Genomic DNA, 26,328 nt, shown 5'->3' on the forward strand with positions numbered 1-26,328 from the left:
TTCATATCACAAAAGCTTACTCTAGTGAATTCTGGGTAACCCAAACTGAAAATTAAATTTAGAATTTGCAGGGTCATGAGCCTTTACCCAGATTATCTCAGGAAAAGGTATTAAACAGGACCATCATTACCCCATTAATCATAAAAAAGTCCAACTGACACAATTGTCTATTCTTTGAGGGAGCAAAAAACCCAGTCAGGCAGACATTGTTTTGTACTCATTTGGTAATTTTGATATTTAAGACTATTCCTTGGACAGAAAAGTATATGACTCTCTAAAGGTCAGGCAAGTCCGTACCACTATGATGATATTCTCAAAGATGAGTTATGTTCCATGCAAGTATATTCACTAAACGTGTACGGTACCAAATACTCTGACTCCTAGTAATAAAAAAAAAATAGCTTTTGGGTCTTTTCCATGCCTTTAGACATGACGAACATAGACTATTTAATTGTATAAAGATTTTCCTGGCATATCTTCCTTTTGGAAAAAAAAAAAGTCCTGAAAGTCCTTCTGTTTTATGAAATATTCTAGTCTCTGTTCTGCATTATATTATTTTACATAGAACTTACAGTCTTAAAAAAGAATGTTCATTTGTTAAAAAGCTCCCAAATTGACTAATATTATTGCTATTATAGTTTGTTTTTACATAGTGTTTAATAGAACATTTGTTGTGATTAAGCAAGATTGCTTCTTTGTCTTCTTTTCTCTTTTCTTCCAAATAGTTCAACGCCATTATAACTTTCCTGTAACAGAGATGGGAATGTTTTCCTTCACTGAATCCCCATCTCATGAATCTACAGTCTTGAAACCCTTATTTTAACAGAACAGTCATCTGACTCGGTTTGGCTGTCTCATACCAAGATCTCTTGGCAGCAACAGAGTAACCCTTGCTGGTACCTGTGAGAGAAAACAAAGGGTCTGTTTTGAGTATAGTAGAAGGTAAAAAATGAACTTGATACTTCTTCACATCTTAAAACTTTTATTTTTTTATTTAAGAAGTATGCTAATAAGTTGTAACATTAACATTTAAATCCCTAGGAACCATCTTTATAGTTGATTATAATATATTTTTATTGGCTAAATATATCACAACTACATTCTATTCCACTCTATTATAGTGATGTTTGTTATTTATTAATAACTATTATTTTTACCTCATTATAAAATAGCTACATAATAGGAAATGTTTAGTAATGTTCTGCAAAGAGGAAAAAATAGAATAAGGGATATTGACCATCTTGGATAGTTTTTCATGAATTCAAAGTCCTCAGTAAGTGATTTTAGAAACTCAACTTTATCAACTTAGTTCAAATAAGCAGTCTTTGCTGATTAAAATGGTCTTTTCTGTCATCAGAGTATTCCAATTCTAAACTCAGAGAATTTAGGAATTTCAGTTTATAATCAGAAAGCTCCCTGGTGAACTATGAATAGTGACAAAGGCCTTAAGGAATATTTATCCCAACTTTGGTAGAACCTGGAGAGTTGTCTTTTACATTTTATCATGCACCTTTCTAGTAACTGCAGTTCTTCTATCCCACAGTGGTACTCTTTAGTTTATGGGAAATTTAAATCCCGATATTAAATCTTTATTAATTTGTGTAACCTCCTTGGTTACACTGGCCTGTAAACAAAGCTCATTTCAGTCTCTGCTCAAACCCTTGGAAAAGTTAGTTAATATCTCTGAACCTCAATTCTGCCTGTAAATATGTAAAATGAAAGGAACCAATTAGATGTCTAGCTATAACATTTCTTGATTTTAAGTGTTTATACTTTTTTAGAATCACCACTCTCCATATATTTGTGTGAGCTAGTCAACTATTATCTATCTATTCATAGCCTCCTTGGTACAACCAATCCTTTCAGACCTTAACTTATCCTGTTCCTGCATCCAAGAATCAATTCAACTGAAATGGCTGGTCAGAACCATTTTTTCTCTTGATCACAAGGGTTCTCCAAACACAAGGATTCCTCAAATGATAAAATACCTGCTCCAGAAGAATCTCTCAATATGGTGCTGAATTTGCATAGGTTATTGATCCTAATTTCTAGACTCTGAATGGAGGCTAGTTGTGCTTGGAGCAGTGGTTCTGAAATGCATAAGGACTTAAAATCCACAGGGTTAGTGCTGGGTGAGGCAGAGGTCAGTAGCTCTTGAACTGGATAGTAAACATCAAGAAATTGAGAAATAAGAAACAGGAACTTTGGGATGCTTTGAGGAGCATACTTAAAACCACCACAGCCTCAGATGTTTGTGTTGAAGGAGTAAGATGGCCAAGAAAAAAAAATGTTAGGTCTGAGAGTTTACTCATTCCAATAACAGACCTGGCAGAGAAATCATTACCCATTTTGCAACACAGCCTTAGGGCAAGTCTGGGCAAGCTCTGGGTGGGCAAAAAATAGGCTTTCCAAAACTCACCTAGCTTTCCAGCCCACCCCACATACATGCCCCACACGTGAAGTCTTCCTTTCTTTCCTCCTTTCTTTCTCCTTCCCCCCTCCTCCTTCCTCTCTCTCTTTCTCTCTTCCAGAATGAATGATTTGTATGACTGTGGAATGTGTTTGTCAGACAAGTCCATCAGGGACTTATAACAGTCCCTTAATAGGGTAAGAGAGAGATATGAGTCTTGTGGTCATAAGTGGTTGGGCTTCCCCACTACCTCATTCATTTATGTTAGCTAACTATTAAAATCTAGGTCTTTACTAATTTATAGTTAAAATATACATAGGAGTAAATGTGTGTTTGTGTGTGTGGGTCTGTGTGTGTATAAACACTGATGGATATTTTTCCAAATGAACTGATGATGACCTCTAACTTCTGGTTCAGGAGAAGGAACTTTATGTCCTACTTTTGCTCTGGAAAAATGAAAAGACTGCTAAGGGGGAGTAGTCATGATGGAATTGTGCATGTGTGTGTTAGGTAATATTGGGTGGAAAATTAAGGGATATTTTCCTTTGTAGTATTCCAAATAAATCTGTTTATGTCATAGATAGTTACTTGGAATAAATATCTTTCTTCATGAGTGCCTTCTTAATTTCCAGAAAAATCTTATAAAGGTTTCTCAGTAAGGTTCTTTAAATAAACTTTGTTTCAATCATAATAATACTAGCTACCATTGAGCATTTACACTTCCTAGCATTGTGTCCAACACTTTACATTCTTTATCTCTCATCCTTATACTCTCAAAAGATGAGGCATTGATATTCCCAGAAAACTGAGATTTGGGGAGGCTAAGTAAATTTGCCTAAGGTTATGGAACAAATACATTGCACAGCTGTTACTTGATCATAGATCTGACTGTCTCCAACCATTGGACACTTACTGTTGTCACATAAGGGGATTCAGACAGATATCTAGCTTATTTTATAACTGTTCTCATTTGGTGAGAGATTGTCTATAAAGATGTTTGGTTTTTGTGAGCTTTAATGGCTGATGTAAAACAATTTGGTAATTATTTTAAATTAAAAAAAATCTTATAATCAATCTAAACATACTCCTATGTCATATACTGAGACTCTTAGAAAATATTTTAGAGTAGAGGCAAGCAGTCTTCAGATAGTGAATTATAATGCCTATCTACTTTTAAAGAGTGATATGACACCACTTTCAAAAATCTAGACTTCAGATGGCTTCCAAATGTACACCTATATCTACAGCAATACTTGGATATAGTATTTCCTGAAATATAGTCTTTCTCTTAAAGAAAAGAAGAATAATATTAGTTCAGGTCCTTGAGATATGAGGCAAGGATTAGAGATTTGTTAAGTAAATGTTGACCCAGACTATATAACTCTAATGAGCAAAATCCCTTTAAAAATTTTTAAGGAGATGGGATAACAGTAAGTAATATTTATTGAAAGCCTGTTGTGTGTTATGTGCTACTAGGAGCTTAGACAACATAACCTCATGTGGACCTTACAACTGCTCTGGAGGTCAGTCATTGTTCTTGAGTCGGGCTCTTTTTTCTGGTATAAGAAACAGAGTCACCCCCTCATGCTGTCTCAAAAGGCATGAGTTATTTTAAGGGAGAGTGGGTGGAGGGTTTGTACAGTAAGGGAACCAGGAAGCTCATGGAATTGTCATACAATCTGGCCTTACAAACACTTCAGTTACAACTCTGTCAAAATGGGAAGGGGCTCAAGAAACTTGCTTTTCCCATCTAAGGAAAGGATGGTATTTTCTGGCTTTTGGTGAGGTGATTTATCTTCAGAATGGGTCTAATCTGAAAACAGACCCCACTGGGCAGAAACATGAAATCCATGTTCATAATTATGTAAATGAAATGAAAATTACTTGCATTCTTATAACATCTATATAAAAATTATAATTTTCTGTTTATTTTCCCACAGTTTTTCCTGTAATTATATTTTTTGGTTACATTACTTTTTATAATAAAATAGTGACAGGTTTTACATTACTTTTTATAATAAAATAGTGACAGGTTTTATAATAAAATAGTGACAGGTTTTATAAAAAGCCAATCTGTAATTGGCTTTTTAATGAAATGTGCTTTCCATGGAAATATGCCAAATTTGACACTGGTGTCAACTTCATTGTACTCATTCACATATATAATACACACTACACATTTTTACATAGACACATACATATATAAAGGCACACATACCTATATGCATAATTCATTTAAGCATTTTTATTATTGGACACTTGAGTTGTTTTCAGTGTTTTGCTAATTTAAACAACACCATGTTGAACAACTTTGCATACATACAGTTTCACACATACGTGCATATATTCTAAGGAGTGGAATTGCTGGATGCAAATTTACATACCTTTTAAAGACTTGTTACATATTTGTCCTCCGAATCCTCTCTCAAAGTATTGTACCAATTTATACTTCCCCCAGCATTGTATGAGACTTACAATTTCTGTGTACCTTCCTCAAACCTTCACATTCTTCTAATTTGAGCACTTCAGGTATGACCAGACTGTAGAGCCTCAGGTTACTGCTTATTTACCAATTGTTTTTCAGCTGATACTTTTAAGCCTTCTACTCCAATTAGGCCACAGACTCCTATTTCCTTTCCTTTTATGATAATGCTGGCTAGGGCTCATTTAGCCTAATTTCTGTTTTGTGCCCTAGTAGAGTAGCTTCCTTTGTCCATGCTTAAATGATTTCAGAAGTCTAAAAGCGAATTTTCCAATACATATACCCGCTTCTTTCATGTCAGTAAAATAAAAGCATTATGGGACTGCTCAATTTGATATGTTATCTCAACTAATCTGTTAATACTAAATTGCAGACACTCAAAGGTGAGAATCAGTCCTAGGAAGATTGTGAGCAACCAGTCTACAATGCAAATACTAAGCAGGCTCAAAAGTAGATCTATAACTACAGCTGCAGCTCCATCAAGGCAACAAGTGGACACATCCTGGCAAAGTACAATCTGACCTCCTTTGTTTTACATTTGCTCATTGTTCTTTAACACATTTTAACTTGAAAAAGTTAAATAGCCTTCAATAACAAGACAATTACACTGTCATAGAATTAGTGTTGAAATCTTCCAGCTCACATACTAGACAAAACATAGTTCGCCCAATAACTATCTGGAGGATCCCTGAAGAGGATGCTAACCACATGACTATTGCTTCCCTTATTCAACCCACCCCTGAATGGCATCAAGGCTGTTAGCTCAGAGTGAAGAGGCTTTTAAACGCTGTCCTGTAGACTGGTATGGACAGGCTGCACTTCCGATTTATCTAGAGAGATATAAGACATGATCCATGGCCAAGGTAATGGGGTGGGCTCAGACATTTTTAAGTTCCTCCAGTAATTTTGGTAAATAGTTCTAGTTTTTGGAACTATGGCTCAGAGCATCAAAGAGAAATGTAGCTCCTGCTCCCATCCTGTGAACTTTACACAACTGCCTAAAGCTATGATATCTAATATGGTAGACAGTAGCCACTAGGCACATGTGGCTATTGGCCACTTGAAGTATGCATAGCTAGTCAAGATTTCAAAGACTTACACTAAAATCATAATGTTTTGGACATAGGGGGTTACATAAAAGTATTATAAGACCTAATTTCATCTTTTTAAAAACATATTTTAATGTGGCAATAAAGCATTTAAAGTTACATAAGTGGCTTACATTATATTTCTACTGGACAATTTTGATCTAGAAGGCATAGGTTCCATAGCTCAGGAACTTTGAGTCATAAAATTTTAAAGTTATAGGAATCTTGTAGATGAAACAATTATCTCACTTTGCGAATGAGGAAACAGGTACCCCATTGGTAAAGTGACTTATTCTGGTAACCTGAGTTGTTGGTAGAGCCAGGGTATTCCCGAATCCCACAACTCTGGATTTCCATCCAATGCTAGCTTCTCCCTCCCGTGCTGCTTGTCTTTGGCGACAGTAGCCACACTGAGTGTTTTAGGATTCCTAGAATTCTGAGGCATAGAAAGCCTCACCACTCATAGCCCCTGCTGTAGTCTCTGCTCACCAGATTCTGTTTGCATAACTAATGCGTTCAAATTCATTACTACAGAACCATAGTCATGCCCTTAAGCAGATGCCTCCTCTTTTCACCATCTCACATTATTAGTTTTGCCTCCACACGGAGCTATGGTTTAAGTGAGGCCTTAGTATCTTTGCAAAATATGGTTCCAAAAAACAAATTCTACTTATTTGAGTAGTGTGACATTCACTAATAATATTTCTCCCACCCGCATGTTTACTAACATTCTGGTTTTCTCTGGCATCCAGAGAACAATGTTTCTTCTTCTCCAGTACTAGTTAGAAGGATCAAGTGCTGATGGGTGGTGAGCCCCTCCCTGGCTCCTGCCCTTTAGCCACAAAAACAAGTTATCAGCCGGGCGCGGTGGCTCAAGCCTGTAATCCCAGCACTTTGGGAGGCCAAGGCGGGTGGATGACGAGGTCAGGAGATCGAGACCATCCTGGCTAACACGGTGAAACCCCGTCTCTACTAAAAATACAAAAAATTAGCCGGGCATGGTAGTGGGCGCCTGTGGTCCCAGCTACACAGGAGGCTGAGGCAGGAGAAAGGCACGAACCGAGGAGGCAGAGCTTGCAGTGAGCCGACACCGCGCCACTGCACTCCAGCCTGGGTGACAGAGCGAGACTCCATCTCAAAAAAAAAAAAAAAGTTATCTTTTTGCATGGCATCAGCAGAGCCTTGCTTATATAACAGTTATTTTAAGCCAAAAAATTGTTTTTCTTCTTTCTCATCTTTTAATAAAATATGTAAGAACTTTAATAGTGTTATTGGTAAGCATCCAAAATATTTAGAAACTACTTCCCCTGCCACAGAAATATTTGCTGCTCTGAAGGGTGCAAAGGATCTACTTTCCCCAATGATTCCAAGCCAGTTGAGATTCATGCATATATGTCCCAAAATGTATTAAAATCCGCGTGCGCACGTGTGTGCGTATTTTTCAGTCCGTGCAGATGCATAGAAATGCCCAGCCCATGTCTGTTGCATTTTGATGTATTTCCTTCTGAATGCCTCAAGTTTAAGCTGATCTGTCAAGTATAGAATTTATAGGGAGTAATTAACCCAAGTCACTGATAAATTAAAATGTCCCTAGGCAAATAAGAGTATGTGAATAAATCTGATTTTTTAATGATTTCTTAGAACAGGTCACAAAAATACTTTCAATTTCAGTCCTTTACTGTCTAGTTGAATCCTTGCTGCTGGAAGAAGGCAGGCAAGTCTTCTTTGCCTTTCTTCAAAGCCTGGTATCCAATGCAGCAAAAATTCCTGATCATGAGTCTCTTTCCTACATGACTTGTAGGTGATTTTTTTGTTTGTTTGTTTTTTCTGCTACTGACTGTTTCTGATCATAGAGATCTAGGGCAATGACATTCACTTTGTGAATAGTAATAAATGAAAATGTCATGTTTGGAGATATAATATCACTACCATCTGTAATAGCAGACTGCAGCCTACATTGGCATAAATACTAGTGCCATACAATTATTTATAAATGGAGCTTTGTTGAGGGGAAGAGTTATTCTTTAATTAATAAAAATCTAAGACAAGGTGGTGATGGAATATGCCAGGTGTAGGGTAGAAAATGCAGTTCTTGGAAGTATCCTTCCCAGTGGCAGGAACTGAAGACTCCAGATCAACCAGGTGGACCTTTTCATTGATGAGCTGATAGCTTCTAGGCTGTGGGGAACCTCTGGTGCCTTACAACTCCAACTACTGCAGAATTTCTTGTTGTGCCTCATAAACAAATGATCTTCCTATTGGAAGAGCTACGTGGTCCTTGGACAAACAAAGATAGTGTATTGCTTTAAACCTTATCTATTTGCTACAGTTTCCTTCTCCTGCCAATATGAGCATGCCTCTAAATGCCACAAGGTGTTTGAATTTAATCAAAGTTGGCTCTACTTTTGCCTTTTGTTTGGCTAAAGCATCAAGCCATCTTCTTGATGCATTATTGTGTTTATCAGTCAGATTTATGTAGGTTAGAAAGCATTCAGAAGTCATTATTTCAGTTTCATAGTTCTTAGAGGTCTCTACCCTTAAACTTTGAAAGTAAACATGAACAGTATCTCTCTACACATACACAGTAACCTCAGTGCAATGTTTTTAAGCTTCAAGTTGCAATCTATTAGTGGATCTTGAAATCTATTTGGTTGATCAAATTCTCTTTCTTTTTTAATGAAAGACTAAAATAAAAAATAGAAACATTGACTTCTGAAACTTTAATATATATATATTTCTATATCTTTATTGTCTATCTTCTATTTATCATCTGCCTATCCATATTAGTTTTAGTTTAAAGAAAAGGTTTGAAGAAAACCTGCCTTAAGGGAACTCTCAGAAATAGATTATTAGAGTACATAACAATTCTTATGATTTCATGCTAGACTAAACAGGGAACATTTACTATACAAGCATTTGTAGGTTTGCATCTATGATATCTTTCACAACTTCCTCCTTCTAAACCTCCATATTATTATTTTTTTAACGGTAGAGAGATTAGAAAAGGGGGTAATCATAAGTCTTAAGGATTTTAGTAATTGTTGTCAACCATCTATGATCAAATTTAAATATACTTTTCTTCCTATTTATAATTTTAGTTCAGCTACTGTAGTTATATAGCTTTTGTTTCCTATATATAGCAAATACTGTTTTAATATTAGTAAAATTCAGAAGCTTCTTGTCTAGGTTTAAATTTCAGAGAACGACAGCTGATAGATCAGGGATAAATAAAAGTTAGTATTATTCTTTCACACTCAGAATAAAAACTGTAATACAGATCATTAATTTCAGTACAGTGTATAGGACAGGTGATATGGTTAAGTGGAAACAGATAGGCTTTGCAATATTATTACAAATTAGGAATCTATAATACTTCCATTACTTTTCAAGCATATGCTAGCTCATCTATCGTTCTGAGTGTTGATGTAGCTCATTTTACTCACCAAATGGCATCTATTGACTTGTGAGGCAAGATCTCTTAGGTTAGTTTGTTAAGCCATAGTCATTCTTAGTGGCATCCAAAGAAAGCACAGTTCATATGGCAACATTATTTTCAAATGATTCCCCACAAAATTATGTTTTACTTAAAAACTTGCTTAAAGAGAAGGTATATTACACCATGGAATACTATGCAGCTATAAAAAGGAACAAGATCATGTCCTTTGCAGAGTCATGGATGGAGTCATTATCCTCAGCAAACTAACGCAGGAACAGAAAACCAAACACCGCATGTTCTCACTTATAAGTAGGAGCTGAATGATAAGAACACAGGGAGGAGAACAACACACACTGGGGCCTGTGGGTGACAGGGGAGGGAGAGCATCAGGAAACACAGCTAATGGATGCTGGGCTTAATACCTAGGTGATGGGTTGATAGGTGCAGCAAACCACCATGGCACACATTTACCTATGTCACAAAACACATCCTGCACATGTACCCTGGAACTTAAAATTTTTTAAAATTTTGAAAAAGGTGAGGAATATTTATCTGCATCTGCATCTGGAAAAAAAGTCATATCTTGACATGTATTTTAATATTTCATTTGTAATTTCCTGGTAATTTTACTTATTGAAACATGGGGAAAATATTCAAAAGCTAGTTTTTAAAAGACTTGAAAATAAAGGTGACACCATTATCCCTCTTTAAATAGAGCATGAATATTTCAATGAATTTACCAATTTAGTGTTAACTCTCTCAGTCCCTTTGTAACATTAGTGTGGATACTTAATATGTACATAAATTTGGAAAAGGTCGCCACGTTGGCCGCATCATAAGATAATTCTAATAAAGTCAAATGCTCAAATACCACTTTTAATAACTTTCCTATTAAGCCCCAGCACTTTAAAGATGATAGTTAATTTTGATTCTTCAGTTACTTATTCCTCTGTGATGAATTTGACATTTTTAATTTTTTTTAATGCCTTGCGTGCCTTGGGGAGAAAAGAAAAACTATGAGTTGAGTTTTCTGCTTTTATGTGCTAATATTTGTGCTGACTGCATGACAATTAAATTCACTGGTCAGAGTTCTGATGATTTGGGATACATTTTTTAAGATGCCATTTTTTACAGCTATTATTGTAAAATTTGAGGAAAATGACATCTATAATTTTTATCATAGAGCCATTTATATTCTAATATTGAAAGAGATTTTAAAATTATATAACTGAAGTTTTTTTGTTTTGTTTTTGTTTTTTTTGAGATGGAGTCTCGCTCTGTTGCCCAGGCTGGAGTGGCGTGATCTCGGCTGACCACAACCTCCGCTTCCTGGGTTCAGGCGATTCTTCTGCCTTAGCCTCCCCAGTAGCTGTGATTACAGGTGTATGCCACCACGCCTGGGTAACTTTTTCTACTTTTAGTAGAGGTGGGGTTTCACCATGTTGGGCAGGCTGGTGTCAAACTCCTGACCTTGTGATCTGCCTGCTTCAGCCTCCCAAAGTGCTGGGATTACAGGTGTGAGCCACTGCACCCGGCCGAATATAAGTTTTAACATCAAGAAATACCCATAGCTTCTTAGTTTATATGGCTTAATGAGCTTTTTTGAGATTTACAAAATAATCAGATTGTTTTCCAGAATTATTCCTGGACTCACAATTTGTAAGATTCTTTTAAAATATCTCAAGAGAGCTGGGTGTGATGGTGCACATCTACCGTCCCAGCTGCTCAGGAGGCTAAGGTGAGAGTATCACTTGAGCCCAGGAGTTTGAGGTTGTAGTGAGCTATGATCCTGCCACTGTACTCCAGCCTGGGCAACAGAGCAAGACCCCATCTCTGGAAAAAAAAATTTGTGTGTGTGTGTATCTCATAAGCCTCTGGCTGCTCTCCAAACTCTTATTTAGTCTTATCCAGTAGAAACACATTAACCATCAAATAAATCCTTGATTTTTACTGAAAAATAAATAAGCTTATATTTAGCAAATGTACTATCACAATAGTACTTCTCAAAGAGTTCCTGTTTAATGCATTATGTCATCAACTGATTAATGAAAAGGGACTGACAACAAACGTGAGTCGTATCTGAAGCTACAAAATAGAGCTATTCTATCATCCTCCTTCTGATGAAAATTATCTAGACTATGTATTGTATTATATACATATTTTGTGTATGTCATTATATTAAAATATATACCGTTTTAGACTGTAAAGACCCTCAGAGATATTCTGCACCAGTGGTTCTCAGACGGGATTCACTTTCAGAAGCTGTAAAACTTGTTTAGACTATGCATCCTGCAACAGGTAAACTGGAATCTCTGTGATAGGGCCCCAGGTATCAAAGGTTTATAAATTCCCTAAGTGATTCCAATATACAGTCTAAGTGTTAAGAACTATTGGCTTAGGCCAGTGGTCTTCAAACTCAAAGGTACATAAGAATCACCTGCAGAGTTTTTTAAAACATGGATTCCTGGCCCTCACCCCTAGAGAATCTAATTAAGTAGATCTGGGATTGGTCTGAAAATTTTCAAGATCTCAAGTGCTATGGACTGAATTTTGTTCCCCAAAATTCATATGTAAGCCCCAACCTCCAATGTGACCATATTTGGAAATAGAGCTTTTAGGATTAAAGAAAGGCAAAATGAGGTCATAAGGGTGGTGCCTTATAAGAGGGAGAAAGAGAGATCACTCTGTCTCCATGTGCAGGCCACGTGAGAACATACGCTACTGTCTGCAAGCAAGGAAGAGAACCCTCATCAGAAACAGAATTGGTTAGCACCTTGATCTTGAACTTCCTAGCCTCCAGCACTGTGAGAAATAAATTTCTATTGTTTTAGCCATCCAGTCTATGGTATTTTGTCATGGCATCCCAGGCTGACTAATGAATCAGTGATGCTAATAGCAGTGGTCCATGGACCATATTTTTGAGCACCTCTAGCCTAGGCCACATCCCCCAGAAATTTCGCTTTAATTTGTCTGGAGGTAGTACAGGGCATCATTTATTTTCCCAAAGTTTCCTGGGTGGTCCTAAAGTATAACCATACTTGAGAACAAATGAAGTAGAATGGTTTCTTCTATTTATAGCTAAGGACACTAAGACTCAAAAGAAGTTAAGTGATTTTCCCAAGTTATCATGGTTTATGCTACTGCTGATTTTTCCAAATGTACAGGGGAAGTAAAAACAGAATTTCTTCTAGGGTCAATTTAGTCCTAGAACCTAGAACTTTCAGTTTCCAGAATTAACCCATTAATTTCCCCCTAGACAACATTAAAATTTGTCAATTTCAGGCAGATTCATTTAAAGTAACTTTTCCATTATACTACAATCCAAGATTGTTGTATCCTATATCTATTTCTACTTTGTAACAGTTGCTTTTTTTTGCCACATGTTTAATGACTGATCAGAAAGTGAGATATTTAAATATATATATATACACACACACATATATGCATATATGTGTGTGCTTGTGTGTGTGTCTATATGATAGATACTTGCCACATGTTTAATGACTGATCAGAAAGTGAGATTTTAAAATATACATACATATACACACATATGTGTGCACTTTGTGTGTGTGTGTGTATATATATATGATAGATACTTAGCTGATCTTCACACCACAACATTAATCTGCCCACCATGAACAGAAGCACTGCTTCTGCTTCAAGTATCAGCCTTCTTGTATAACAGGAAATTCAGAAAATTGATTCATGCAATAAAAAGATGGAAATTTATTAGAACTTTTAAATACCTTAATTCCCAGGTATAATCAGAGGAAAAATAACTCAAGATGGGTGAAAGTTTATTAAAGATTTCACCTCAAGGACAGGCATTTAGTTAGATAGTGATTTTACATATGTAGTGATGTGAACTTACATTGTTCATATATCGGGGAGAGATTACATCATAAGTAATACAACACATTAAGCTTAACGCTGCTAAATGAAAGGTGCCATCCCCTGCACATTCTGAGTAGGCACTTGATTTCTTTGAAAAATCAACCTTATTTCTTCTTAGGCACTGATATTTTGTTAATGGAGCAAATGAATCTACATTTTTTCATAAATTGCCAGAGTTAATATGAAATATGCACTTCCCAAAAGGAGAAGTTAGTTGTACATTTTTGGCCAATGATTCAGCAAGAAGTGAGAAAAAGAAAATCTGGCTAGGAATCAGGAGGCTTGACTTCTCCTTCCACTTCTAACTAATTAGCAGCAAAAACTGGTAACAGTCCCCATCTATGTTAACCTTGGTTTCTTTGTAAAACAAAATGGTTAGAATATAATTATTCCAAGTTTCCTTATACTTTTCTCACTTAGATGACAAATACTTCTACGGAATGCTGTGTTTTTTGTTTGTTTGTTTGTTAAACTGTTGTTGGGTTTTTATTTTGTTATTTTAACATTTTTTAAAAATGGCAGTGTTTCCATTTGGCCAAGATGAGTAAAAATGGCAAAATCAAAATGTCACTATTAAAAAATCAAAAATGAAAGAAAACATGGAAAAAGAACCAGTGTGTATTCTTTGGAGTTTGGTGAGAAAGGACATAGAAACATGTCACTAGACTACATACTTAAGTTTAACATCAGCAAACTGTCGACTATTTCCCATCTAAAAGATACTATAAATGCAAAATAGCCAAGATTTTCTTTGCCTGACACAGGTAATCTCATCAGCAGAAGAAAAGGCCTGAGCAGAAGGAGAAGTCTGAATGGCCTGGCTGTTAAATGTTTTACTGGAATTCACTATGTGTAATACTCAGGCAGCAGAAACTTGAAGTGAAACATTAACTGCAATATGAAGTCAACTTCACTAGTTCAGCCAGTATTGACATCAAATATTATTTTTCCCAAACTGCATATCCAACAAAAGTATTTAGAAAGAAATACATTAGTGAGCTTGAGTTAATAAAAACTAATCTTCACAATATTTTATATAATAAACCAGAAGAAATGTGGCAAATAAACATATTCTCTAATTAATACTTCATTTGGTTCAAGTACCTGTTTAGTAACACTTTTTTTTTTTTTTTGACACCGAGTTTCACTCTTGTTGCCCAGGCTGGAGTGCAGTGGTGTGATCTCGGCTCACTGCAACCTCTGCCTCTTGGGTTCAAGCAATTCTCGTGCCTCAGCCTCCTGAGTAACTGGGATTACAGTGTGCGCCACCATGCCCGGCTAATTTTTTGTGTGTGTTTTTAGTACAGATGGGGTTTTGCCATGTTGCCCAGGCTGATCTCGAACTCCTGGGCTCAAGCAATTTGCCTGCATTGGCCTCCCAAAGTGCTGGGATTACAGGTGTGAGCCACCTCACCCAGCCTATTTAGTAACACTCTATAAAACAGTGGTTCCAAACTTTTGGTACATTGGAATCACAGAGTTTTAAACACCTCAAACTTTCTAATTTGGTTGGCACAGACTATAACTGGGGCATCAGAAGTTCTTTTTTTGTGAGGGGGATGGAGTCTTGCTCTATTGCCCAGGCTGGAGTGCAGTGGTGCAATCGGCTCACTGCAAGCTCCGCCTCCTGGGTTCACGCCATTCTCCTGCCTCAGCCTCCCGAGTAGCTGGGACTACAAGCACCCACCACCACGCCTGGCTAATTTTTTGTATATTTAGTAGAGACGGGGTTTCACCGTGTTAGCCAGGATGGTCTCGATCTCCTGACCTCGTGATCTGCCCATCTCGGCCTCCCAAAGTGCTGGGATCACAGCCGTGAGCCACCGCGCGTGGCCAGAAGTTCTTAAAGCTCTCCAAATGGTTCTAATGTGCAGCAAAGTTTGGGAAGCACCACTATGTAGCATTGGTTCTAACTCTGGCTGCACATTGGAACTATCTCATACCTTTAAAAGCATATGGGGTATCTGGACTTCATCCTAGAAGGAATTAAATCAGAATTTCTAAGAGTACAACTAGGCATTGGTGTGTTTTGGGTTCTCCCAAGTGATGCTAATATGCACCCAGGGGTTAGAATTACTATTATAGAATACTGCCACGACAATCCTTATCTCCTCCTGAAGAGCACAGAAGGCTTGATTTCCAAACTATTGCAAAAACTGGCATGACCTCAACTACTTTTAGCAGGGTTCTGAGAGGTAGGGTATCACTCACCTTAATTGGTTCAGATCCTGCCTGAAAAATGCCCAGGCATGTTCCAGTCCACACAAGACTGATTCCAAAGGGTGTATCTCTCATTGACAGCCCCTAGAACCATTCTAAGTTATGACAATAAACACCTACTTACTGAGTTCTCATTCCTTGGCAGGTATTTTATATACAACGTTTGGTTTGCTCCTTCCAGAAACTGTATGAGAAAAGTTTGCATATCAAAATCCTACTGATGAGAAAGTGGAACTCAACAATGTTAAATGACTTGCCTGCCTAAGGTCACACAGTTAGTGACAGAGTCTAGATTTCAGCCTAGTTTTGTTCAACTTCAAAGTCCTTGCTCTTATTTGATGGACACATTAAATTATCCACCATGGTATCTAGACTGGGACACAGCCACAATCTGAAAATTGAATTCTAATTTAATAAACGTGCCCTCTGCCAGGAAATATGAGGAATGGCTATAGAAATGAAGAAGAGTCTCTACCATGAAGGAGCTTATAATACTAAATGTTACACTCCTTTTGGTCTATTAAGTCTGAGGAAAAGAATAAACATCTAATTTCATTCATTCATGTAACAAATATCAGTAATTTTTGTAATTTCAGAGAACAATATTATAATTTGGAAGGTGTTTAGGACCTTAGGTAGTTTATAATAAGAGGTGATATAAAATCATCCATTTCAAAAGTCAATTGTCAATGAATGGAGAATAGCTTTCAACTGAGGCCAGGATATGCAAACTGTAAATGAGGCTTTAGACACAAAAAGTTAGTCTAGGCCAAGTGGTTTAGTGGAAGGATCCTAGATTGTATATCAGAAAACATAATCGTTATGTGGTCTGAACCATTTATGGTTTGGGAAATTCACTTTAACTTCCAGAGCCTCTGTTTCCTCATCAGTCAGTGCCTGTGAGGATAAAAGGAGACATGTATGGACGTGCCTGGTACATTTCATGACCTATTAGAAGATTGTGAGGCCAGGAAGTATGTACCTGCAGAAATCTCAAATTGTGACTTGCAGTGGAGGTGGAATTCAATTATTATTAAGAATGTAGGTCAATGTTTCATTTTTTTTAAAGATGAAAACTAAGCCCACGAAGCTTGAGTCATCTGGAGATGAAGCAGTCGCAGCAGAGCAGTCTTGGTAATGGAGAAGATCATGTCACCACTGAGAAAGGCAGGGAGGGAGGCCTGAGCAAGGAAGCTTGGAGAAGCCTCTGGAGGATGCCTGGCCAGGGCTGAATGCTCAGAAATGGAAGGGAAAGCTCAGGAGATTATCACTGAATCAGTAAGTACAAGTACAGGGCAGTATGGCTTGAGCAAACCAAAATGATCTTACTTCTTCTGTGATCTGAAGATGAGAGAATCTATAGGTGCAGGGTAAGGCAGTTTTACAAATAGAATAATTTTGGCCTGAGGAAGAAAAACAAAAAGCATTTCAAGAATGGAAGCAGATGTATAGTCATGGACCAGACTGATTAGTAAAACATAAAAGGCAGATTAAAATTTAGTTTAATGAATTAAACTCAAGAGGAGAACAGAAGCCGCATACCTGTAACAGCCCTGTAATATTGTTACTCTGTTATTTTAGGCTAAAGCCAAGAATAAACTAAGGACGACAACAACAAAAAATAACATTTTGTTTTGTTCAGACAAGAAGAACATGGAAGGGATGCCTCTGCTTGAGATAAAATGGATGACTAAACAAAACTAATTCCCTTTTTTTTGTCTTCTCTATTATGTAAAAATAAACCATTAAATGTAAGGGATAAAATAAGCTTTCAAAGAGTTAACTGAAAAGATAGGTGAAGAAGCTTGTAAGAAAATATGTCGTAGCTGTCTAAAGCTTAACTTCTCCTTGCCTAGTAAATTTCCATCTCAGCAAGGAGAGTTTACCAATAAGGACTCTCAGCTAGAATAAGCATAGAGGGAGATGAACACTAAAAAACTGGAGGTGGACAGATGGAGTTCCAGTTTTTGCCTTAGTCTGAAACCAAGGCAAGAAACTTTTCACAGATACTGAACAAAATGAATAAACCTATTATTAAAATGACATCTGGATACTTAGAAAAGGAAGACACAATTTTGTAGACATGAACCACAATTCACTAAGTAGTCATTTCCTTTGTTTTTTGACAATATTACAGTAGAGCAAAGACATCCAATAGACAAAGCTCATCTGCTGTCTGTTTGGAGCTGCATCTAGGAGTAAGGGGTCACTTTTTCCTAATCCTTCAGCTAAGGTGAGAGTGGGGATACCTTTTTCTAATTCTTACAAAAGTGCCACGTACCCATGTACACAGGCTGCTACCCTGGGACAACAGACAAAAATAGGACAAGGTAACATGTGGGTCCTCAACTGATAAGAATGTTCATCAGTAGCATTCAAATCCAGTGTCGGTTGGCAGAGGAAGGTACCTGAGAATGAGAACTTAAATGATGGCATGGCATACAGACCGGATTTACAGAGGTCATGAAATTGAGAGGTAGAATTACTCAGTTATATCAATGATACCCAATATGTCCACAAGCTAAGAGGCCTAATTTAACACAATAAAATTCAGTAGAATCACAGGTAAAGTGCTGAACACTGCATTGAGTGTAGTTGTCTAGTTCAGTGATTCTCCAACTAAACTTTTAACACTTTAAGGTTTTATTTGGTAGATTGTAATATGGAGTCAGCTGGGTAATATTGCTGCCATGGAAGCTCCAAGGATATACTTAGGGAAATACAGTAATTACAACAAAGCCATTAAACATCTTTCTAGTTTGTCACTTGGGTGAAACCTTGAATTCAATTCTTGGCATCAGGGTTTGAGAGAGATGTTGGCAAAGTAAATCTCCTCCTGAGAGCTTTCCTAATGGATGAAGAAAAGCTGATGGAGTTAATATGTACCCAGGTAAATTGAAGTATTCTCCTGTGGAATCAAGGCTAGGTGTATCCTGTAGATTCCAGAGAGCAGAATAGCAGATCTGTTGAGACTTACTGTAATGGGGTGGGCGGGGCCGGGGGGACGGGGGTGCTTTGCACAAAGTGAATGTCATCCAGAGGCCAATTTGCAGGTCACTCAAAAGCAAAATTGTGGGGGGTGTGAGGGTAAAGGGGAGCAAATGACAGTCAGTACTACCTCCTTTGAAGAATTCTCAATCCTGGTTGTACATTGTGATCATCTAGGAAGAGATTTTAAAATGCAGATGCTGATGCTTAGACCCTAACCTCAGAGATTCTGATTTGTTGTTCTTGTGTGGGGGTCCCCATTGGAAAGAATTTATTATAGCTCCCCTGCTGATTCTAAAGTTCTAGGTTGGAGAATCACTGAACTAGACTACTACTTGCTGAGAGGTTACGTAAATTAAACCAGATGTTTTTTCTAAAGTCTCTTTCAAATTTGAGAAGATAAATGGAAATTAACACTTACGGATTACATAATACAGCTAGACACTTTCACAATTTATTCTAATAATTGAATTAGTATATGTAAATCTCTTAGCACAGTGACCGTCTGATATGGTGTAGTAAACTCTCAATAAACATTAGCTATTTTTATTATATCCTCTCCATAACTGTTCAAACAAGGTATTATATTGTTACACTATAGATGAGGAAACTGAGGTTCTGATGTTAGTTTTCCAAGGCCCACAGTAGTAAAAGCAAAGTTTGGATTTGAACCAAAAATTAGTTCCAGTTTCCAGAGCCCTCTTCTCTCCTCGACAGGCCTTCCCTAAAGCATCAAGAAGTTTATGCAAATTAGTGGTTTACCTGAGTGAACATTTAAAAAATTTAATAGTACCACTTCCTCTTGACCTGTTTGTAAGGAGTTCCTCTTAAATGCAATTTCTGAAAAAGAGAAGCCTAAACTGAGACATCCACATTTTTTCCTTATTTGGCCAAATAGAAGTGAGAACCTCTGAGGATAGAGGAATTGGATGGAGGTGCCCTTCAGAACTCATGGAGAAAAGCACTGCTCCCAGTAAAATATCTCTCATTCTAATGAATGGGTAAGTATCCTACAAATCTTTCACTTCTGTACAATCTAGGTCTGGTAGGTTACTTGCACACACTGGGTGGAGGTGGAAGGGGCAAAGTATTCCTGAGGTGATGGCCCTGATCCTACCTCACATCTCCTTGGGGCCTGGTTGGACCTGGCTGAGCGTGTTTGAGCAGTGGCTGATTTTTGGAAAACAGGAGAACTCTTCTCCAGGAGGCTGTGACTACCAAGGTTGCAAATGCTCCACCTGAACTTGGGTGCATGAGGGATCTCTCTCTCTCACACACACACACACCCCACCGCGTAATATAAATTTCTGTTTGTGAGCTGCCTACGTTAAATGCTTTGCTCCTGACCGTCTATGATTAAAATCTGTTCCGTTTGCAGGGTTCGGTGCGCTTGGATTTAGTGTATTTTGTTGGTACAGTAAAAAAGAGAACTGCTTCTCTATAGGTGACCCCCGCCCCAAAGTCCCCCCTCCCACTAACTTCTCTTTGAGAAGAGAGTAAAACCGAATTCGAGAGAAAAGAGGCAGTAACTATTCGGGAGGAGGCAGACTGGAGTGGGCACCAGCCCCGGTAGTAAGAGTCTTAACGTCTTCCTCGCTTTCCTCTCGCAGAGTAGTATGGAAGCATCAGCTCCTCCCCCTGGGCCTCCAAAAGTTACCTTTCCTTTGGGTGTGATTCTCGAACCCGAAGCGTTTGAGTCCTAAGAAACTAGAACAAGTTAGAGCCAAAGAGGCCTGGCGGGCGGGGGTGCGGGTGGAGTCCGGGCCGGGTGGCGTGGAAGGCCGAGCACAGCTGCGAGCGGCGAGTCCCGGGAGAGGAGGAGCGGGAGAAAGCGGGGAGGGCCTGCGGTCGGGGTTCGGCCGGGGGAGGGGGTCCCCGTTTCCCTCTCCTCATCCTCGCCTCCTCTGGCTCTGGTGACGTTGCGGTTTCCTCCCCCCTCCAGCGGAGCCTCAGCGCCCGCCGCGTCCCTCCCTCCGCCCCTTTCGCCCACACCTACCCGCCCGCGCCGGCCCGGCTCTCAGTAGCGCCGCCCGAGGCTGCAGCAGCGCATCCCGGGGCGCGGCGCGGCGCCCACCAGCACCCATGGCGCGGCGGGGGCGCGGAGGGCTCGGTTCGGAGGGGGCCGGGAGCCCGGGCGCCCTGGAGTGAGGAGGACCGGGAGCTGGCTCTGGAGGCTGCGGAGGCGACGCCGGAGAGAACGAAGCCTCGGCTGGGAGCGGTAAGTGGAGGGGCGCGCAAGGGACGAGCTGGGGCGCGCAAGGGACGAGCTGGGGCGCGCGGCGCAACTTTCTTCGGGAGTTTCGGGCGGGTAGCCTTCGGGGCTGTCCCGGCGCGGGGGAGAGACGGAGAGCCACGTCTCCGGCTGAGAGCGGAGCGCCGCGGGCTGCGCGCCCGGGCCCGGCTCGGCTGGACTCCGAGAGAGCGCCTGACGCGTGAAGCCTGAGCCACGGGCTTCCCCGGCGGCGGAGCAGCCTCGAGGGGCAGCTTTTCGCCCCTCCCCACCCCCTTGAACGCCGAGCACCGAGCCGGGAACATGATGAGAACCTGGAGATCGCATTCCGTGCATCGGATCTGGCCGGCCCAGCCGCGATTTCCTCGACGGTCCTTGGGTCCTCGGCTTCACTCTGCGGGGTTGGGTGGCACACCCTCGCGTCCTCCTTTCCCTCCGTACCCCAGCCATTTGGGGGCGGGGGAGGTGGCGGCGGCTTGTGTGCAGATCCTGGCGCTGGCAACCCTACTTTGCGGCTGCGGAAGCCGAGGAAGAGCTCCCCAAGCCTCTCCCAGACGCTGGATTCCAGCGCTCCTGGGCTCCGCCGGCACTCGGAGAAATTGTTAGTAAACCTCATCCCCGAGGCAGTCCCGGGGAGGGGAGGGGGCGGGGGCTTGACTCACAGACTGGGAAGCTCTGAAAGCGATGCCATATGGGCTCAAGATCTGTCGGGGCTGGAATCTGAGCTAGGTTTGTGACCTGAGAACTTTTTCGTTTATATCGCTCCTTTAAAGCAGCAGCCTCCTCTTAAGCCGGCTGGCATTCAGATGGAAACCGAAGCCTTTGGTTAAAATCAGGAGGTGAACCTCACTTACCTGAAATTCTTTAGGTCAGGCAATGACGCTTTTAGTTCTAGGAATCTTCGTGTAATAAAGTTCTTTTTAAAAATTTTTTCGTTGGTCATGGTTTAGAAAGTCATGGTTTAGCACTGTTAATTAAATGCATGAAAGATCTTCTCACTTATACATATTTTTAGTATTTTTCACATTATAGAATTTAAACTTTCAGTAATTCCCTCAAGTTTTTAAAAAATTTCTCGGCCGGACGCAGTGGCTCACGCCTGTAATCCCAGCACTTTGGGAGGCCGAGGCAGGCGGATCACGAGGTCAGGAGATCGAGACCATCCTGGCTAACACGGTGAAACCCCGTCTCTACTAAAAATACAAAAAATTAGCCGGGCGTGGTGGCGGGCGCCTGTAGTCCCAGCTACTCGGGAGGCTGAGGCAGGAGAATGGCGTGAACCCAGGAGGCGGAGCTTGCAGTGAGCCGAGATTGCGCCACTGCTCTCCAGCCTGGGCGACAGAGCGAGACTCCATCTCAAAACAAAACAAAACAAAATTCTCAATGATAATCTCTATGTGAAATAGTGATAAACAATATTGTATAGAGTATTCTAACTATATTACTAAATGGGATCACAAAAAACCTAATGTGCATGGAAGAAAATAAAATATAGGATTATCTGAGTATTTGTTTCATGCAAATACTTAGATTTCTGTATTGTGACCTCTTCCTTTGACGGTCACGATACAGATATAAGTTCTTTTCTGAAGTATGTAGGTAAGGTCTGTTCTAGTAAAAATGGAGAAGATAACAGATTGAATTTGATATCTCCATCACCTAGTGACCCGTCTGTGTGGGTTCAGCAAAAAGTGCAATATAGTGCTGGTTACCTAGGTTACATACACAGGTATATGAGATCAGCCTTAGCTCTCTTGGAGCTGCTAATGTAGAACCTGAGAAACAACAATAAGCAGCACTTCCCAAGTTTGAGCTTGGGAAGAGTTATTTTTCATTGACTAGTATATGACGTCAGTATCAGTTTTTATGAAGTTTTAGTTAAAAACACTGGCCTAAAAAGTACATTTTGACAGTTTAAAAAATACTGAAAGTACAGTCACCAAGTGAAGGGGAATTTAAAAAAAAAAAAAAAAAAGGGCCGGGTGCGGTGACTCACGCCTGTAATCCCAGCACTTTGGTAGGCCGAGGCAGGTGGATCACCAGGTCAGGAGTTCGAGACCAGCCTGGCCAATATGGTGAAACCCTGTCTCTAGTAAAAATACAAAACAAAAAATAAATTAGCTGGGCGTGGTGTCGCGCGCCTGTAGTCCCAGCTACTTGGGAGGCTGCGGCAGAAGAATCTTTTGAACCCAGGAAGCGGAGGTTGCAGTGAGCCGAGATCGTGCCACTGCACTCCAGCCTGAGCGACAGAAGAAGACTCCATCTGAAAAGAAACTTTGACCAAGAGATACTTTGATAACAGTACAGGCAGTTGCCATGATGGGGTTATTAGGTTCCATTCTCGATCCTGCTAGATAGAGGCTGTCCTTCCTGATCTTGGGGACCTGTTGAAAAAGCACTGGGTGAGACATCAACTAGGTTTGCTATGTGAGATCAGGACCATCTTAGTGACCAATGTTTGTGTGTACATCTGCTTTAGTATTTACGAAATTAGTTCAGAAACAAGCTAATACAGTTCCTTTCAATGAGATTTTATGGGCTGTCCGGTTCAATATCTCGCAGTGCTGCCCTGAGAGGACCTGGTGGTCATCCATGAGATGAAGCTCTTAACTTCGCAGATGCTTCCCAGTGCCTCGTTATAGTCTCTTTTTAATTTCTGAAAAAGTGCTTTAAGATCACTGATGAAAGTGCATTTTGCGATTAAACAATAAAATATTTATACATTTCTTAATGTTATTTGTGATACAATATTTTGGTATTTATTTATACTTGCCTTGGATCACACTGTGTTGCATAAAAGAAATTGCATGATTTTCACTCAATAGTATTATTTCAATAAATAATTGTAGAGAAAAAAAGAAAAAATATTTAAATTTGAGTTTTAGTATATTGGTAATCTTTGTTTTCAAAAAGGAACTCCCAAAAGACTAGCATTTTGTGGTTGTAGCATATATTAAATATTACATAACCTGAAACTGTCAAAGGATTTTTACCTTTACCGATTGTGTTGCTTACTTCTGCCATGTGTAGGCAAGCTCCAACCTGTTGAGGGTGTGGATTCCAGATCCTCTTTCAGAAGAAACTCCCAAAAGACTAGCATTTTGTGGTTGTAGCATATATTAAATATTACATAACCACTAGCATACTTGAATCACAAATATAGTAAATATTATCCTTTTTCACCACCCCACTGCCCCTTCCCCAAATAAAAAAAGAGAAATACTGTTATTGACTTAGGATGTGTTTGTGGCAGGCCTTTGAGGAGAGCCAGAATCTGTGGTAGAGGGAACTTCATTATAGTGGATACTATTATTCTGTTTTCTGAGGGGGCTGGATCTTTACTATTTTGAAGGAGTGGGTAGGGCACCTGAAGAGATTCAGTGACATAACCCTACTAAAAGAATGTGCCTGAGAAGAGGATAGGACAGTTCTTAAATGCTTACTCTATTTCCTATTGTTTATAACAGAATACTTGAATCTGGATAGCTTAAGAAGAAAAGGAATTTATTTTTTACAGTTATGGAGCCCAAGTCCGAGGTTGAGGGGCTGCATCTGGGGAGGGCTTTCTTGCCGGTGGGGACTCTACAGAGCTCCGAGGTGATCCAGGACCTCACATGGTGAGGGAGTTGTTCATGCTAGCTCAGGTTTCTCTTCCTGTGAAACTATCAGTCTCATTCCCGTGATTACCCATGAATCCATTAACCTATTAATCCATGAATGGATTAATCATTCATGAGGGTAGAGGCTCATGACCCAATCGCCTCTAGGTCCTACCTTTCAATACTGCCACATCCACATTGGAGGTAAAGTTTCAACATGAGTTTTAGAGGTGGCAATTATTCAAACCATAGCAAATATGTTAAGGTTTTCTCATGGGATTATGTTATCTTCCCCTATAGTGATTGCTAGAATAAAACTCTCTGGGAGCACCAAATTACCAGCAAATGTTTGGGTGACACAGCAAAATTCTTTATACCTCAAGTTGGTGCCCAACATGGCAATGAGGCAAGTTATATATAAGCCCAGAGTACTGAAAAGGAAAATTATTTTCCTATGAAATTCATATGGTGAATTAGAATGGGAAGTAGAGATTAAAATCCCAAACTCTTGAGGTGTACTGATCGATGTACCATTTGATGATAACAATAATGAAGAATGTATGTTTCACAAAGTCTTCTCAACTCTAATGCCCCATTCTAATAGGAAATATGCTTTTAAAAATTAAACTGTTCATTAATTGGATAGTATGTTTAATTGAAATAATTTTTCTTTAAAGAAAAATCTTTCTTCCTAGCTACTTGGGAGGCTGAGATGGGAGGATCACTTGAGCCCAGGAGTTCGAGGCTGCAGTGAGCTATGGTCACACCACTGCACTCCAGCCTGGGCGACAGAGCAAGATCCTGCCTCAAAGTCTTTTTTATGTGTATGGTAAATAAATGTATCCCAAATTTCTATCATCTCACTTTAGTGTTTCACAACTTCTAGTTATGTATAGAAGAGTGGCTTGATTAGTTGATGCTGAAGTCTTGCAGAAAAGAATCAAACTAGAAAGAGAAATACAAGGTATTGTGCATAGGATAGAGGGACCATTACTATTAATAAACTCTCACTTATAAATTCATATGCATTTAGAGAATTGCTGTAAAGGAAAATCCCTGAACATACATCTACATAAATACTTGCATTTTGAAATTGCCCAGTACTTTTAACTTTTTTTTCAAAGAATTCAAATATTTTAATATTTTAGTGTAGTAGAAATGGACAGTGATATAGAGCTAGTGTCTTACCCTCATTTTAGGGGTATGGAAATGGAAATACTAAAGGTAAAAGACTTGTCTTTCATTTTCAAGTCATTAGTGGTATACCTTAAATAGAAGATTAACTTAAATTACACATTTAATCCTACTTTTATCCCTTGTGACTCCAAATTCATATTATTAAAGACTCTAACATTTTATTTTCCTGTTGTCTACTTTATTATCCCTTTTACTACTCACTACTCCCCATGAACCGTCAGCTCCCTAAAATGCTTATGTGCTTCCTAGACTAATGTAACTGGCTATTTACAGACCCCCTTTCCGCAGCCCCCTCCTCTTCCACTTCTCTCTATCTCTTCTCATGCCTTCTGAGGATTCCATTGTGGGGCCACTTCTAATTCCTGCAAAGCCCTGGGCCGATTGCTCAGTTCTCATTAGCTGGCTTCAGGATTTTTACCTTTACTGATTGTGTTCCTTACTTCTGCCATGTGTAGGCAAGTTCCAGCCTGTTGAGGGTGTGGATTCCAGATCCTCTTTCAGATGCCTAGAAGAGTATAAACCTGCTGGAGGAAAAGTGTTCAGAGAGCCTGTTAGAGATCACAAAGAAGAAGGGAATGATTTTAATTTGGAAAGAGAAGAAAAGATTATTGAGGCAATCTGTTTATTTCTTGAATGGAGTAGTTTGTTCAGTCTTTAATTCAGAATAACATATGAAATTTAATGTGTACTGATTACCACTGGATTTCCTTCTGTTTGCTTCAGCTCCCTTGGAATATTTCGTAAACATGATTTTGGTAGTGTTATCATTAAATGTTAGTAAATA

At 39.3% G+C, this 26,328-nt stretch overlaps 2 protein-coding genes across 4 annotated transcripts in view; one reads left to right on the forward strand and one right to left on the reverse strand.

Annotated features, from left to right (window-relative positions):
• Positions 1-26,328, forward strand: part of DSE (dermatan sulfate epimerase) — a 157,762-nt gene that overhangs the window by 70,458 nt on the left and 60,976 nt on the right. The window contains exon 1 of one of the 2 annotated variants that reach the window (XM_034962735.3): positions 20,531-20,736. The exons of the other annotated variant lie outside the window; for it this stretch is intronic. The gene's annotated coding sequence lies outside the window, so the exon portion shown is untranslated. Of the gene's footprint in view, positions 1-20,530; positions 20,737-26,328 lie in introns of those variants that run through there. 2 annotated transcript variants of the gene reach the window in all.
• LOC103783175 (WAS/WASL-interacting protein family member 1-like) lies at positions 271-24,736 on the reverse strand. 2 transcript variants are annotated; one of them, XR_010112506.1, is made up of 2 exons: positions 20,176-24,736; positions 271-900 (listed from the first exon to the last, which is right to left on the reverse strand). XR_010112506.1 is itself a non-coding variant. In XM_063605434.1 (1 exon), the coding sequence occupies exon 1, from the start codon at positions 21,196-21,198 to the stop codon at positions 20,536-20,538; it is 663 nt and encodes a 220-aa protein (XP_063461504.1). In that variant the 5' UTR covers positions 21,199-24,736; the 3' UTR covers positions 18,951-20,535. The 2 variants fall into 2 exon arrangements, 1 of the variants encoding a protein (XP_063461504.1); XM_063605434.1 differs by lacking the exon at positions 271-900 and having other exon boundaries at positions 18,951-24,736.

Source organism: Pan paniscus, chromosome 5 (genome assembly GCF_029289425.2).
Source record: "Pan paniscus chromosome 5, NHGRI_mPanPan1-v2.0_pri, whole genome shotgun sequence".
In the NCBI taxonomy this organism is placed as follows: Eukaryota; Metazoa; Chordata; class Mammalia; order Primates; family Hominidae; genus Pan; species Pan paniscus.

Bases quoted from the DNA above. Each gene is read 5' to 3' on its own strand.
- LOC103783175 (XM_063605434.1), bottom strand. From the start codon at position 21,198: ATGGCTGGGGTACGGAGGGAAAGGAGGACGCGAGGGTGTGCCACCCAA.